This window comes from Eumetopias jubatus, unplaced genomic scaffold, assembly GCF_037043125.1.
Source record: "Eumetopias jubatus isolate StellerSeaLion01/CBP00866 unplaced genomic scaffold, mEumJub1_p1.0 scaffold_1, whole genome shotgun sequence".
Lineage (NCBI taxonomy): Eukaryota > Metazoa > Chordata > Mammalia > Carnivora > Otariidae > Eumetopias > Eumetopias jubatus.
This window is the reverse complement of record NW_028274807.1, coordinates 196,821,192-196,837,459: the sequence shown is the minus strand read 5'-3', so window position 1 is coordinate 196,837,459 and position 16,268 is coordinate 196,821,192. Positions and strand designations below refer to the sequence as shown.

General features: G+C 39.8%; 2 protein-coding genes across 3 annotated transcripts in view; both read right to left on the bottom strand.

The window, feature by feature from the left end:
• SFMBT1 (Scm like with four mbt domains 1) overlaps nt 1–16,268 on the bottom strand; it is a 125,945-nt gene that overhangs the window by 67,546 nt on the left and 42,131 nt on the right. The window lies entirely within an intron of this gene.
• LOC114224983 (52 kDa repressor of the inhibitor of the protein kinase-like) overlaps nt 2,169–16,268 on the bottom strand; it is a 56,878-nt gene continuing 42,778 nt past the window's right edge. The window contains 9 exon segments of the mRNA XM_088023320.1: nt 2,169–2,988; nt 3,206–3,396; nt 3,398–3,447; nt 3,450–4,172; nt 4,175–4,282; nt 4,285–4,317; nt 4,320–4,468; nt 4,562–4,665; nt 4,667–4,795. Coding sequence (XP_087879446.1) covers nt 2,169–2,988; nt 3,206–3,396; nt 3,398–3,447; nt 3,450–4,172; nt 4,175–4,282; nt 4,285–4,317; nt 4,320–4,468; nt 4,562–4,665; nt 4,667–4,795 — 2,307 coding nt within the window.

Below are 16,268 nucleotides of genomic sequence, written 5' to 3'. Positions count from 1 at the left end.
GGACCCTACTCCTCTGGGGGCGATAATACATGAAGGCAATGCTGGTGGCGAATGTAAAATGCTGCAATCACTTTGAAAAACAGTCTGGTAGTTCCTCAAGACATTAAACATCAAGTTACCATATGACCCAGCAATTCCACTCCTTGGTGTATTTCCAAGAGAACTGAAAATATGTCCACACAAAACACGCAGAGGAAAGGTCACGACATAACTCATAATAGACAAAAGGTATGAAACAACCCAAATGTCCATCAACTGATGGATGGATAAATAAAATGTGGCACATCTAATACAATGGAATATTATTCAGCCATAAAAAGGAATGAAGTACTGATACATGCTATAATTTAGATAACTTTGAAAATATACCAAGTAAAAGAAGTCAAACATAAAAGGCCACATATTGGGAGGTGGGTGGGGGGAAGGGGCAATTGGGTAATGGGCATTAAGGAGGGCACTTGATGTAATGAGCACTGGGTGTTACATGCAACTGATGAATCACTAAATTCTAGCCCAGTAACTAATAATACAGTATATGTTAACTAAATTGAGTTGAAATAAAAAAAAAATCTTTTAAAGAAAAAAAAAGCCACAAAATTAAATGTATTAAATGCTTCCATTTGTATAGAATGGCCAGGACAGGCAAGTCCATTGAGACAAAGATTAGTGAGGCTGCCAAGGGCTAGAGGGAAAGACTAATGGGAAGGGACTACTACTGCATACAGAGTTTCTTATACGGGCATTGAAACATTCTAAAATTAGATTGTCATGACAGCCATACAACTCTGAATAAAAACCATTCAACTGTAATGTACACCTGAAACTAGTATAACATTCTATATCAACTATACTTCATCAATTAAAAAAACCACTCTGTACTACTATACACTTTAAATGAGTGAATTTTATGGTATATGAAATATATCTTGATCAAGCTGTAAAAAAATAAAGTCATCTTAAGAACACAACTGTGCTTTTAAAATAACATTATTTCTTGGGGCACCTGGGAGGTGCAGTTGGTTAAACGTCTGACTTTTGGTTTCGGCTCAGGTCATGGTCTCAGGGTTGTGGGATCGAGCCCCACCTTGGGTTCCACACTTATCACAGAGTCTGCTTGTCCCTTTCCCTCTTCTTCCCCTCCCCCTGCTCTAAGTTAAATAAAGTCTTTTTTTTTTTAAACAAAATTCACATTTTATTTAGGTTGAAATAAACAAAATTGATTTTCTTCACCAAAAATAACAGCAATATTTTCTGTATTATTCCTAGATAAACCACAAAACACTTATTTTTGTAGGTTTTCCCGGTTTTGTTTATAAATCAAGATGAGGCAGTAGATATAGTCATGGAAAAAGACAGAGGAAAACAGACAAATCAGTTGTCAGTATCCATGGCCTCTGACCCTGTCTTGACCATGAACAGAGGTGTTCAACATATTACCTGCTAAAAAGCTTATGAAGACTTAGGTGTTCTACATACACTTGCTAAAGAGCTTATGAAGATGTAGGCTCAACAAAGGAATGTAAACAGCAACAATCCAATGTGGAACAACAATGGCAGGTTCTCCCATTCAAACTTCAACTGTAACTTGTTCCTTTAAGTTTATTTGATAAAGACAAAATCTCTACTGCAATCCTTGCCTGGCAAGCTCATGTGTTTCTCTCTCTGTGTCTGGTAACTCCCTTAACTGTCCATTACAGATTTTTAACATACTAACACTCCTACTATTCGAAGGTCACTCTGAGCTTCACTGTAACATTTTATAAAATGTACTCCTTCCTCCCATACTTCTTCAAAATCTTTATCTTCTAAAAACTGATAACTCAATACCAGACAACTGGATCCAGTGACAATAAATGTTTTATCTAAAATGACTTAACTAAAACAATTCCCAAGTGCCATTAGCAGAGATCCCACAGAAGTGTAATGTGGCACTTCTAATGCTATCTTCTGAAACAGGTATGTCTCCAAAGCATGAAGAGTTTAAACAGGGGCCATTTAAATAGGCAGATTATCAATGGCTAATGTACTCAATGAGAGATCGACAGGTCAAGATATTCAGTGATTAGGTGGCCTACATACACCTGACAGCTTTTCCGTAAGATGTTTCCAAATTTCTTACAGATTTTTCCAAATATCAAACATAAGAGAAAGCCTACCTTAAAAGACTTTTAGGTATTTTCAATGGTTTCTGAGATATCTGTAGGAAGCTCTGACTTAGTTGTATAGAGTTTGATATATGTGTTCACCATTAAATCCAGATCATGTTTTGTATCAAAATTTATGTTAAGCAAAGCCAAGTTACTTGACCTTTGGTCTGTCAGAGTGTTCCTCGGGTATGCTCTGAGATGCTTTTGCCCATTTTCATAGCGTTCATTCCCAACCTTCATCACAGGAAGAATACATAGGACTTTCAGCAATGCGTAAACACTAGGAAAAAACTTGATGTCTGGTAGATGCAGGGCTTCATAAATGGTGGATGGAAGCTCTGTATCTTTCCTTCGATGTTTCCACTTGATTCTCCAGCAATGCAGCTCAGCTGAGAGTGTGTGGGGATTGGGCAAGTCACTTCTGTACATGTCAGCATGGTGCTCCTCCAATGTATTAAATTTGAGCTGTCCCATGACAGAGGGTAGAAGAGATAAGCATTTAAGAGCTTTGAGGTGCTGTTCTGAGAATATATCTTTCAGTTCCTGTATAATATGTTCCACTGTTGGAACATTTAGAGTTTCTTTATAGTGACTCTCAGAAGTGAGCTGAGATTCCAGGTTACCTTGTTGGGCTCTGAGGAATTTCCCAGGGAGTTTCATCTGAACATCAAGCTTAGTTGCCAAATTTGTGGCTTCTTCGAACCAAAATTCATGATAAACCTCAGTATTTTCCATCACTTCATCATTTAGTGAATGCAGCACTGCAGTCAAGCTACTGGCTGCAAAGAAGACATCAGAGGTTTGCCCTTGAAGGTTTTTCCCAAAGGCTCTTGTAAAAGAACATTTTTTTTAATAAATTTTTTTTAAAGATTTTATTTATTTATTTGACAAAGAGACATAGTGAGAGAGGGAACACAAGCAGGGGGAGTGGGAGAGGGAGAAGCAGGCTTCCCCGCGGAGCAGGGGGCTCGATGTGGGGCTTGATCCCAGGACCCTGGGATCACGACCCGAGCCGAAGGCAGACACCCAACGACTGAGCCACCCAGGCGCTCCAAGACAGAACATTTTTAAGAACAACAATGGTAACGATGAAATCAAAATCTGTTACTGCACTACAGAGTACAAAAGCTCGACCAGCTGTATAGTTATTCCATGTAATATTTGTATCTCTATTTATACCATCTAAACATAAAACAAGTGCTTGTAGGAGGTCCACTAAAATTTCAAAAGCATCATGCCTGCCTGTCCACTTGAGAATGGCAGATTTCCTTCAGTTCTTTACCCTTTTCCTCATTGTTCTAAAGGGGACAGAAATTACATTGTCAAGCTCCAAAAGCAATTGTGGAGATCGATGGAAGAAAGAACAAACTTCCTCAATTGTTCCTAATGCAACAGATACTCCCACAACAGGCACTGATTTCACCAACCACATATTTAAGGCACAGGAAGAGCAAAGTGTGTAGACAGCTTGGGGATATTTCTCTAAAAGTCTAGAAGCAACGACTTTCATTTTGGAAGAAAATCCACTGGACACAATGTAAGCCTGGCCATGGCAATGCTCCATGTTTAACCCCCACTTCTCAGTTATCATAGTGTGAAATTTTACAGCCAAAATTTCTGCATCAGCTTCGTAAGGCAAGAAGCCCACAAATTCCTCTCTCAGGTTATGAGATTCATCAACAAACCTTACCAACATAGACAAGTGTTCTTCCCCTGCTATGTCCACTACGTCATCAGCAGTGATGATAGAAAAGAAGTGGGAGTCTCTCACTTTCCTGAGGGTCTCCTCCCGAATGCAGCTCTCACAGATGTCTAGCATCTGTTTCTGCTGTGTTTTCGAGCAGAACAATGTGTTAACTGCTGTTATCTCAAAGCACTTTCTCAGAACCTCTTCGCCAGAATTTATCCAGCACTCCAGCAGTGCTTGGAAGTTATCCAGAGTAAAGGGACCCTCTGGGATTTCATCAGTTTCATGCCCATCCAGAGGTATGTTTTGTTTTCCCATAAGAATCAAAATTTCAAAGATTTTAAGTATTCTTTGTTTTCTTTCTCTTCAAGGCTTAAAGGTAAAATGTCTTCATCCTGTTCTCCACCCCCTTCTTCTGCACTGGGATTCTGAGCGTTGTTGTTATTTCTTTATGTTTTGGTTCCTGTTCAGAAGTTTCATCAATTTTTTTTGTTTCAGTGTCCTGATTTCATCTTCACTCAATTCTTTTGTTTTTCTGTGTCTACTATGTGGATTGTTCAAATGACTGGTAAGATCAAATATTGTTGGTATTGCATTATCTCGAAGAACTGTACTATAAGGACTCTCCCAATGACTTCACAAGTATCTGCTTCAATTAATTTTGAGAAATAAAATAACCCAATCATTCTTTGGTTTTCTGATGCCTCTGCAAAATGTATAATTCTACAGATCAGAGGTCTCAAAGTGTTTGGCACACAATCGATAATGTTTATTTAGTTGATCAGGTATTTTATCTTCTAAGTCCACTCTCCTACAATTCTCCACCCACTTCTTGGCATCTGGCCGGATCCCGAGGGAACCTGAAAAAGGCCGGGTCCGACTGCGTGCTCTTCCTCACATATCGTCGCCCACCCGCCGGCCGGCCCAGCCCTCCCCTCCCCGCCTCCTCAGGGCAGCCCGCCTGCCAGTCAGGGCCGGGGATGGGGAGCCAGGCTGGCTGGCCGGCTCGGCAAGACCAGCAATAAATAAAAACTTTAAAATAACATCATTTCCATTTTCAAATACAGAAGCCAAAAACAAAAAAGAGACAAGAAATCTGGGTACCATTAGGATATGCAACAGAACAAGGAGAATTTAGCTGTCATTGGTTTGTATTAGTTAAAGGAATGCTATGCTTCAACGGATAAATTCCAAATTACAGTTGCTTAATCCAATAGCTATTTCTCACTCAGAGATAGTCCAAACAGGTGTTCCTGATGAGTAGGTACCTGTCCTCCACATGGTAATTCATCAGGCCAAGCACCTTCTACCTCATAGCTCTGCATCTTCAACACAGGCTCCCCAAATCATCGAGTGTAGGGGGATCATTCATGGAGGTTTCCTTGATCCAGGCCTTCCACCCACATTCTATTGTTAGAATTCAGTCACATGGACCCCATCTGACTACAAGGGAAGCTGGGAACTGTAAAGTAGCACTTCCCACCATTAAATATGAATGTTTAGAATTAGTACTACCATTTTTTAGAACTTACATTAATAGATAATATCAGTGATTTTGTTTAAAGAAGGCTCTATGAGTCAACAGTAGTGATACTAATGAACTGCCATGGAATTGCAATTAGTCAATAAATATTTACTGAGCACATACTATCTGCCACATACTATTCTAAGTAAACAAACAGAGGGAAGGAAAACCTGCCCTCATTGATCTTACAATCTAGTGTGGGAAGACAGATATTGAAGGATAAAGTATGCTGAATGACAATAAAAGTTAGCGGGGAAAATGAGGCAAGGAAGGAGGACACGGAGTTATTACTTTCAAAAGAGTAACCAAGGCCTCAGTGATGAGGTGACATTAGCCAACACCTAAGGGAAATAAGGAAGTGGGTACCTGGGGAAGAACATTCCAGAGAGAAAGTGCAAAGATCCTGAAGTGGGAGCTTGTGTGGCACTTTCGAGGCCACTGCTATTGGAGATCAAGGCAAAGATGCTTAGGAAATGAGCTCACAAAGGTACCAGGCACCAGATTATATACAAACATGTAGGCTGCCGTGAAGATTTTGGTTTTGAGGAAGCCACTGGAGGATTTTGAGCAGAGGAGAGACGTAATCTGACCTATCTTTCAAAAGGATCACTTGGCAACTATGTTGAGAACAGACTGTTAAGTGAGCAAGAGCAGAAGCAGGAAGACTAATAAACAAGATCCTGAAACAATCCTGGCGAGTGTGCTAGTGGCCAGGCCCAGTGGTGAAAAGGGTTTGAGAAGGGTAGAAGGGCGCCTGGGTGGCTCAGTTGGTTGAGCGACTGCCTTCGGCTCAGGTCATGATCCTGGAGTCCCGGGATCGAGTCCCACATCAGGCTCCCTGCTCAGCGGGGAGTCTGCTTCTCCCTCTGACCCTCCCCCCTCTCATGTGTGCTCTCTCTCTCTCATTCTCACTCTCTCAAATAAATTTAAAAAATCTTAAAAAAAAAAAAAGAAGAAGGGAAACTGGATGTGGGGTGTGAGAGAAAGAACAGGGTCTGGGCTGACTCCAGTTTTTTGCCTAAGCAACAGAAAGGATGAAACTGCCCCTTGGGGGTAAAATCTGACGGAGGAGCGGTCTGAGGAAGAAAAAGCAGGGGTTTTCAATAGAAAATCAACCAATATGATTAATTTCTTCATTATTAAAGGTTCACTCTTTGAGTTTTCAGGAAAACTTTTTACCATCAACAAAAGTATAATTATTACACTCTTTATATGAATAGCGTTCCCAATTTATAAGCTATTTCCAAATGCTATACTTCATTCAAGCCTAATAAAAACTTTTCAAGGGATGCCTGGGTGGCTCAGTGGGTCATGATCTCTGGGTGCTGGAATCAAGCCCAGCGTCAGGCTCCCTGCTGCTCAGCAGGGAGCCGCTTCTCCCTCTCCCTCTCCCCCCTGCTCATGCTCTCTGATTCTCTCTCAAATAAATAAAATCTTAAAAAAAAAAAAAAAACCTTTAAAATAACTAGAATGGCTTCTATCCTGATTTCACACCTTGGGAACCTTCTTGTCAGCTTCAGTCCTGCTCTCATACTACACCTTTTTTTCTAGGTTTACTGATCATCCATGAAAGCATTTTGTCACACCAATTCAGTAATGTATGCTGTTTTATTGTTTAAAATCCTAATTTCAAAACCATAAACTTCCCATTAAAACCTCAAGGTCAATTTTTTAACTCTTCTTTATTACATGTCTTTCAAAAATGTCAAGCATAAAGAATTTTTAAAAACTGATTCATACTGTAATGAAGTTGGAAATCTCACACCAATTTATAAATCCTTGATTCACAGTTTTAAGTATGACCGCTTCACAGCCTGTTTCCTTAACAATTGCTAATTAGTACCAGAGTACCAGGCACCATTTCTACACCAGATACCAAGATCACTAAATCATAGTTCTGAAATCACCTTTCTTGTACCAAGATATGACAGAAGCATTTAAAGATCAACTCTATAAGCTGGAGAAATGGCAGATCTTTTAGAGTTCAAATATTATCACAGTTTTCATGGATTATGGGCTTTATTTATAGGAGCGAGTTACATGAGCACATGTTGAAACAGTCAATGTCTTGCTCTGATTAAATAAGGAAGTATTTGATTCACCAATATAAACACTGCCAAATATGTACCCCTTTCAACAGTATTATAAAATCATTACATGAATAGACTATGTTTGGTTATGAAAGCCTTGAAACTTCTGTAATCTCCTAGTAGCTATTTATCAGCCTCTTCATGTCAAATGACAGTTCAGAAATTTCATGCCTACTCAACAGATGCTTGTTAGCCATTTATCTAAAAAAAAGAAGTAATATATGAGTACATACTCTGTATGTGCCTAGCATTTTTTGTGTGTTATATAGTAAATAAAACACTGCCCAACAGTATATGGGCAGTATAGCGTACTGTGAACACGAAGTATAACGTTAAGTGTGAACTATTTTCAAATTAGATCTTATTTAAACCTAACCATTCTACTTATCCCATACATGATTCCCCCATTTTACAGATAAGGAAACCAGGTCATTTAGTAAGCAAACAGGGGCAGCATTTGAACCCCAGTCTGATTCCAGAGCCTGAACTCCCCTAGACTTCAGGTTTTTTCTCAGAGTGCAGACTGTAAGGACTACTGTGAGGTACGTCTCCTGTACCATAAAGTGATGGCTCTAGATGATTTATACTCTAGTTCTTTATTATTTATTCAACTTCAAGGTTCTATATTGTTCTAGTTAAATGGTGAGTAACCAGGAGTCTAGATGGCACCGAAATGTTACCATCTATGAACTTCTAAAATGCTATTTTAGTAGGTCCTTAACACTAGTTAGTTCATATGAAAGAATAAAAGCCTAATTAAAACGGGGGCGCCTGGGCGGCTCAGTCAGTTAAGCATCTGCCTTCAGTTCAGGTCATGATCCCAAGGTCCAGGGACTGACTCCCATATTGGATTCCCTGATTAGTGGGGAGTCTGCTTGAAATTCTCTCTCTCTCTCCATCCCCTCCCCGCCCTTCCTATGCTCTCTCTCTCAAATCTTTAAAAAAAACCTCTGAATTACTGAATACTTGTAAAAAGAAATAGAAGGTCCTTATTCTTTATTTTTTTAAAAGATTTTATTTATTGACAGAGAGAGAGAGCACGAGCAGGGGGAGTGGGAGAGGGAGATGCAGGCTCCCCACTGAGCAAGGAGCCCAAGGCAGGATTCGATCCCAGGACCCTAAGATCATGACCTGAACCGAAGGCAGACACTTAACAGATTGAGCCACCCAGGTGTCCCAAAGGTCTTTATTCTTTAAATGAAATGATAAGCAAACTAATTTTTAAGTGTTTCCAGAGAAAAGGATTTAAAAGAATTTATTTAATTTATAACACTCTGGGGGCGCCTGGGTGGCTCAGTCAAACGTCTGCTTTTGGCTCAAGGCATGATCTCGGGGTCCTGGGATTAAGCCCCATGTCAGACTCCCTGCTTAGCAGGGAGCCTGCTTCTCCCTCTTCCTCCACCCTCCCCCCCGCTCACTTGTGCTCTCTCTCTCTCAAATAAATAAAATCTTTTTAAAAAAAAGAATTTTAATTTATAACACTTTACTGTTTCAAGTGTTAAGATTAAAGCTTGTACCTGAATAGGTTAAAATTCCAGTTTACCTTTGTACACACCTAGAAACCACTTTCTTCACATCACTGCACAAAATTAAGCCCAGTCCACATTCAACTCTCTGATTCGGTACAGTCACTCCTAGTAGCCTGGTCAGTCCTTCCCTCTCTTCCCCTTGCCCTGAATCCCAGATGTGCTCAGCATGGCAAAACCCTGTTCCACATAATGGACCCACTCAACCAGTCAGTCCACTCCTCGCTATCAGATAACTGTGTTCCGGGCCTTCTGTGTGTCTATGTGACCCAGGCTTGACTACAAGAGAAGAGAAAGTCTGCTGGGAGCTTCTGGGAAATATACTCTGATTCCCAATAATAGAGGCAAGACAGTTTCAAAATATCCTGAGTCTTGTTAATACCACCCAATGTTCACCTTGCAATAGTACCTCCTACAACTCAGGTCAGCAAATACACTGCATTAAAATGTGTACAGACTATGTATTCTACTTCTCTTGGGGCCCGGAAAATGTTCAGTGCTAGATGTGGGTATAACAACAGCATGTAAACTCCATGAGGATATGCACTGGTTCATTCAACCAATATTACTGAATGCCTATTCCGTGCCAGGCTTTGTGCTGGGCAGTAGGGTAGAATAATTAACAAACCAGATGAATGTCCCTGCTCCTAAAACATAGTTGGTATTTATGAATACCTGCTCAATTAATGAACTGCAAATTCAAATGATTAATTACTGAACCAAAACTCTGGTAGAACAAACTATTTTTAAATTGTAAAACCTGTAAGTTTAACTGAAATAATTTTATATATCGTAACCTCTTGACCAAGCAGCTTTTGCTATATGGCCAAACACACACACACACACACACACTTCTTTTTGGACTGCCAGGCAATGATATTTATTATAAGCAAACTGAAGAACTTCCGATTTCTCATCAAAAAATATATGTATGCTAACACACACACACACACACACACACACACACACACACACACACACACACACACACACACACTTCTTTTTGGACTGCCAGGCAATGATATTTATTATAAGCAAACTGAAGAACTTCCGATTTCTCATCAAAAAATATATGTATGCTAACACACACACACACACACACACACACACACACACACACACACACACACACACACACTTCTTTTTGGACTGCCAGGCAATGATATTTATTATAAGCAAACTGAAGAACTTCCGATTTCTCATCAAAAAATATATGTATGCTAACTGAAAGAGAAAGTGCCCCTTCAGTATTAATTTTGCTATACCTCTTAGGAATATGTTTTTTTTTTTTAAGATTTTATTTATTTGAGAGAGAGAGAGAGAGAGAGAGAGAGAGAGAGAGAGAGCATGAGTGGCGGAGGGGGGAGGAGCAGAGGGAGAGGGAGAAGTAGACTTCCTGCTGAGCAGGGAGCCCGAAGCAGAGCTAGATCCCAGAACCCCGGGATCATGACCCGAGCCGAAGGCAGAGGTGTAACAACTGAGCCACCCAGGCACCCCAGGAATATGTTTAATTTTTTTTTAAGATTTTTTATTTATTTGAGAGATAGAATGAGATAGAGAGAGAGCATGAGGGGGGAGGGTCAGAGGGAGAAGCAGACTTCCTGCTGAGCAGGGAGCCTGATGTGGGACTCGATCCCGGGACTCCAGGATCATGACCTGAGCCGAAGGCAGTCGCCTAACCAACTGAGCCACCCAGGCGCCCTCCAGGAATATGTTTAAAGAGTACACTAAATACAGAGAAGTAGAAAGAAAATTTAAATCAAAATTCAAAATCTGTTTTCTGCTCCCCCCCCCTTCCCCTCCATAAAAACTACTGTGAAAGGTAAAAAGGGGAAGTCAGAGCTGGGAACAAAATAATGAATATTTTTAATTATTCATGAATTTTGATATCCTTATTGCCCTATTCTCCCTCCAATTACCATGACCAAGAAGAAGGAGTCACATGACTATAATCTGGACATCTGGTAAGGGTGGCCTAAAACTCCCAGACACTTGATCAAACTTACATTACCCTACAAGTGAGTCTGGCAGTGAGACAGATTAAAACTTAAAAGGGATAATCAAGAGACCAGAGATACTAATATACTTCAACTGTAAGAACTCAGCTACAGGCAGAATAAACAGAAACCCAAAATAAAGACCACCACATGTTTTTGAAGTTCTTAGCTCAAGGTTAAGGAAATGACCACAAACCAAAAAGACCCAGAAGTTCAAATCAGGCCTAGAGAGTGACTTAATTGTCTTTACCTCCCAAATGGCTACCCCTGTCCTCATCTCATTATACTCAGCCCCTCGAAAAGGAAGCCCAGTGGGAGGGGAAGAGGGAAGGTCTGAAACTCCCTAATAACTACGTTAGAAATCAGAAAGGCAGGTCAATTAGAGGAGATACTAAGTACACATACACCAGGAAAAAAAAAACAAACCTGCATCAGAAAAACCTCCATCTGACAGTCAATGCTTTTCTCTCCCTATAAACTCCTGGTGGCCTTAGATGTGATATTATATTTGCAAATTCTCTGGTACATGAACTGTTGGAAGTAACATAAAAGCCAATTATATTTCATTAAAAGCAGACTATTCTCTTGAAGAAAATGAAAAACAACAGAAGCTGAATAATGAGAACTAAAATTGTTCTACACAAAGTTCAGCACACTAAATGTCTTGAAAAATATCACTCAGCAAAACCAGTAGAGGTGCTCAGAAGGGAATTCAGGTCTCTTTGACTTTGTGCCTTTGTCTTCACTGGTTGAGCAAATGCTTCTCTGAACAGCGAACACCAAGACTCACAGCTGGGGAATGATAAACAGTGAGAATGGACTAGACTAACCATAAAAAGGAGACCTGGCTAAAATTCCCCAGGCCAGCGCTTGCTAGCTCAGCTTCCTTGTCTGTTAGATTATATATAGACTGAGGGGTTGTTGTGAAGACGAAATGATAATTTACATAAAATATGGCACCACACAAAAATAAAAAAATTTAAGGGATTAACTTAGCCTTCTAAAGGGGAGAAAATCAAGGTGTATGAATGATCAACCCCATATCAAAAATAACTAGACAGTCCTGATAAGGAAGCATGTGGCCTCAGCAGCCAGACTGCTGGGTGTGCACGGCTGGCTTGTATAAGTTATGTAACTAATTTATGCCTTAGTGTCATCATCTATAAAATGGAGATGTTAACAAATGTACCTATCCCATAACGTCACTTTTGATTATTCAATCAATTAGCACATATAAAAGTTTATAGCACAGTAGACCTCAAAGCACAGTGGCTATTATTTCTTTAACAAAACTCTCAGTCGAATGAAGATCCTTACTGTTGCAAGGATGATTCCCAGCCCTTCAGTACTTGAAACACTCTCATTTTTCTTACCAAACACCCTTCTAACCCCTCCTAGCAAAGTTATACAGTAACTTTTCTTTAATTAAGGTACATTTCTTTAATAATTATTTGATGGAATGGAAGGACATTGAGTTTAGAGAACAGTCAAAAGGCTAAAAAAGAAACAGTGTGATAAATAGCCACCATCAGAAAACCTTAGAATCAGGGGCGCCTGGGTGGCTCAGTTGTTGGGGTGTCTGCCTTCGGCTCAGGTCATGATCCCAGGGTCCTGGGATCAAGTCCCGCATTGGGCTCCCTGCTGCGCGGGAAGCCTGCTTCTCCCTCTCCCACTCCCCCTGCTTGTGTTCCCTCTCTCGCTGTGTCTTTCTCTGTCAAATAAATAAAATCTTTAAAAAAAACAAAAAAACAAAACACCTTAGACTCAGCAGGAAAGCACATAAACAAAGGGAGTGGGAGTGAAGAGGCTTCTTCCTTTCCCCCAGAGGCCTGGAGAAGAGTGGCAGGCAAGCTGTATTGACTAATGTCTCCAGATCCCTGGGAGGCTGCCTTCTGTCCATCAGTCACCAAACTTTAACCTCCAATCTCCTCAAAGCCTTCAACCGAAGGTGTCATCCTAAGGCAGGATGCTTGGGTGATTTTGCTGCTTGATTTTGGTGTACTAAGCACACAAGTATTTTTAAAAGCTTTATGTCGGACTTTAAAGACTCCTGGATTATAATCGCATATGCTGTACAATTAATTCATTAGGCTATCTTAAGACTTAAGGCCCTAAAAGAAGCAGACTATCAGTTGTAAATGTCAAGGATCTCTGGATAGGCTCTACCCCCCAAAATCACTATAAGCACCTAAACAGCATGATCAGGTAAAAACCAGTCCCTCAGGAACGCCTCCTAACTCCTGGGCAATGCTGCTGCCCCCTGGGGCATCCCTGGGAAACCTTGAGTCTCCTGCAAAACTCCGGGCCATTATGTCATGGTCCACAAACCTAAGAAGCATGCTGAACATTTAATAACGACGATACAAGGAACAAGGATAAGTTATTTAGAAAAAGAATAAATTATTTAGAAAACAAAACAACTCTTCAGTAGCTTTTAAAATAAGTGCTTACAGGAAAGGAGTAAACCCCTGGTTACTACTAGAAATAGGCTGGGACACATGTTACATCTGTAAAATAAATCAGTGCAAAAGTTAAATAGGCATAAGGAAAAAAAAGAGCTTAAGTTATGCTAATTAGGAAACTAATTAAACTCATATGTAAAATGTAAAACCAAAACCCCAACTGGCAGAACAACAGTCTACTTACCTGTTATTCTAGAGCTCAGTGGGATGCCTGGCAGCCTGTTGTCTGTTCAGTATAGAACTTAGCTGCAGCTTGTTGTTTGCTTTTGCAGACTGCAATACCCACACATATTAATCTACAGTAAACTTTCTCTGAAAACTAGAAGTGCTTATGTTAAATACACAGAAATTTTTGGTTAAATCTCTACTCCTTTTAAACAACAACAAAACAATGCCTCCTCCTCCACTTTCCTATTCTTTCTCTAAAAACAATGTTTTTTTCTACCATTAAATTATTAAACTTAAATACAATACTACAAAGATTGTCAGTTTTCCAAGATTAGCACTTATCAATTCCACTTTCTAGCTTATAGTACAAAAATATCTAAATTATTTTAAATTCTTAATAATACTGACTATGCTACACTAATTTTCATATTGTATAAGAAAAAAATAGTTTTTACAAAATACAAAACTTCTTTCAGTCTTGGATAAAACAGTAACTGAAACAGAGACAGGTGCCTGAAGTCATCAAAGCAAGCTGACAAGAATTCAAACTTTATTTGCAAATTAACACAAGGCAGGTGAACAGTTACTGATGTCTCTTTCAGAGGGGCAAAATTTCCAGCATCATCTATGAAAACTGTTCTGATTTATATTTCGAAGTGTGGGATGGGGGCAAGAGCAGAAGAAGGTTGTTATTTTAATTGTTGTGTTTAAACTGTTGAGAAAATAAATGAGCTAGTTGGTTAAAACATGCATTCAAGAAAAGCATCATCATCAAGATAACTCAAAGCACTCTACATCATTAATGTGTTTTTCTTCAATATTTTCTTATAAGCGGTGAGATTATAAATGCAGTACTATTCTCTACTAAAGCATAACATATAGGGGCACCTGGGTGGCTCAGTCATTAAGCGTCTGCCTTTGGCTCAGGTCAGGATCCCAGGGTCCTGGGATCGAGCCCCACATCGGGCTCCCTGCTCCGCGGGAAGCCTGCTTCTCCCTCTCCCACTCCCCCTGCTTGTGTTCCCTCTCTCACTGTCTCTCTCTCTGTCAAATAAATAAATAAAATCTTTAAAAATAAAAAATAAAAAAATAATAAAGCATAACGTATAAAAAGGAACTCAATTCAGTTGTCTAAACTCACATTAAATCCTTCCAAAATGATCATGTGCAGATAAGCACAGGCTCAGCTGCATCGAGTTTAGACCTTTGTGGCCTCAGCCAGACGAGGAGAGACAGGACACTCAGTCCTCATAGACCAGGAAACCCAATGCTTGAAGAGGCCTAATGTCAAATCTAACTACCAAAAGTCATGTGCTTACTTCAAATTCCTCTCAAAACAATATTTTAAGGGGGAAAAAAAATCAAGCCATTCAAACAGCAGAATGCTACTCTTACCTGAATCTTTAACAAAATGTCAAATTCAGACTGCCAGTTAGTTAGACTTCAATGAGCCACCTTAATGAAAAGTCTGGTCAAGAAAGTTTTCTTGACTTTAACAGATACTGTGGTGAGTACTAAATATAATGAAATTTGGGCCTTGGAAATGGAGACATCTGTAAAGTAAACGAATAAACCTACTAAATAGACATCACTGCCGTGGGGCTGCCCAATCAATCCTGCAATTTCAGAGGGATATTGATGGACTGGGGTGAAGTATGAGGAGAAAATAATTTTTCTACTTTACTCAAATGATGAGTGACGAACTTTAACACATAAACATTTTTCCTTTTGCTCATTTCCCCCCAAATAATTAAATACTTTATGCTCATATTGCTCCCATTTTCAAACATTTGCTTAGTGCCATCAGGAACTACACTCTGTGCTGCACTTTCACATACATGAACTCAACTGCCTGGATGATATAAAAAAAATTTTTTTTCTTTGTTTCACTAAGTAATGGAGATTGGTGGATCTAAAAGTTGGAAGAAACTTAAATAGGTGGCACCTAGTCCAGTGGTCTTCATAGTTTTGTGGTTATCTATCCACTATTCTCATGCCCCAACATTTCCACAAGGAACACCTCTCCATTAACCTAAGGTGCTTCTCTAGCACATTCTTCCCCACGTATCCTTGAGGAGGAAGTTGTCCATTCTCTGTCAAACATCATCAATGATACAGTGACAGAAAGCTCCCATGAACACCATCTGGGGTAATCTAATCCACTTCTGAGTTGCTTCACCCTAAAGCCTATCCTTAAACTGCTCCAAGTTCCAAAGGCTTCTACCCATAGGTGTTTCCCACTCACAAGGAGTCTGCACCTTTGTTCACATAAGAGCCCCTCACACAGCTAAGAGAATGAACAGTTTTTCCAAAGACAGGTCCTAAGTTCCCTCACCATCCTGGTCTTCCTGTGAAACATATTTCAGTTTATCTGTATTCCAACACAACACAAAAGACTAAGTTAAAGCCTTAAAATGATTTTGATTTCACTTTAAATAGCCTACTACTTATGTGGCCAGGCAAAATATTTCAAAGCTAAGTTTGCTCAGTTAATTAGATTTTGATCCTGAGATCATGGTAATAAGGCTTGATGGAACAAAGAATTCCTTTCTCACTGTGTTCCTTTAAAGTCAACCAATCACAGAACTACAGAGATACCTTTCCAAAAAGATACAAAAAAAACCCCAAAAAGATACACAATAGCCAATGGGTACATGAACAGGTGG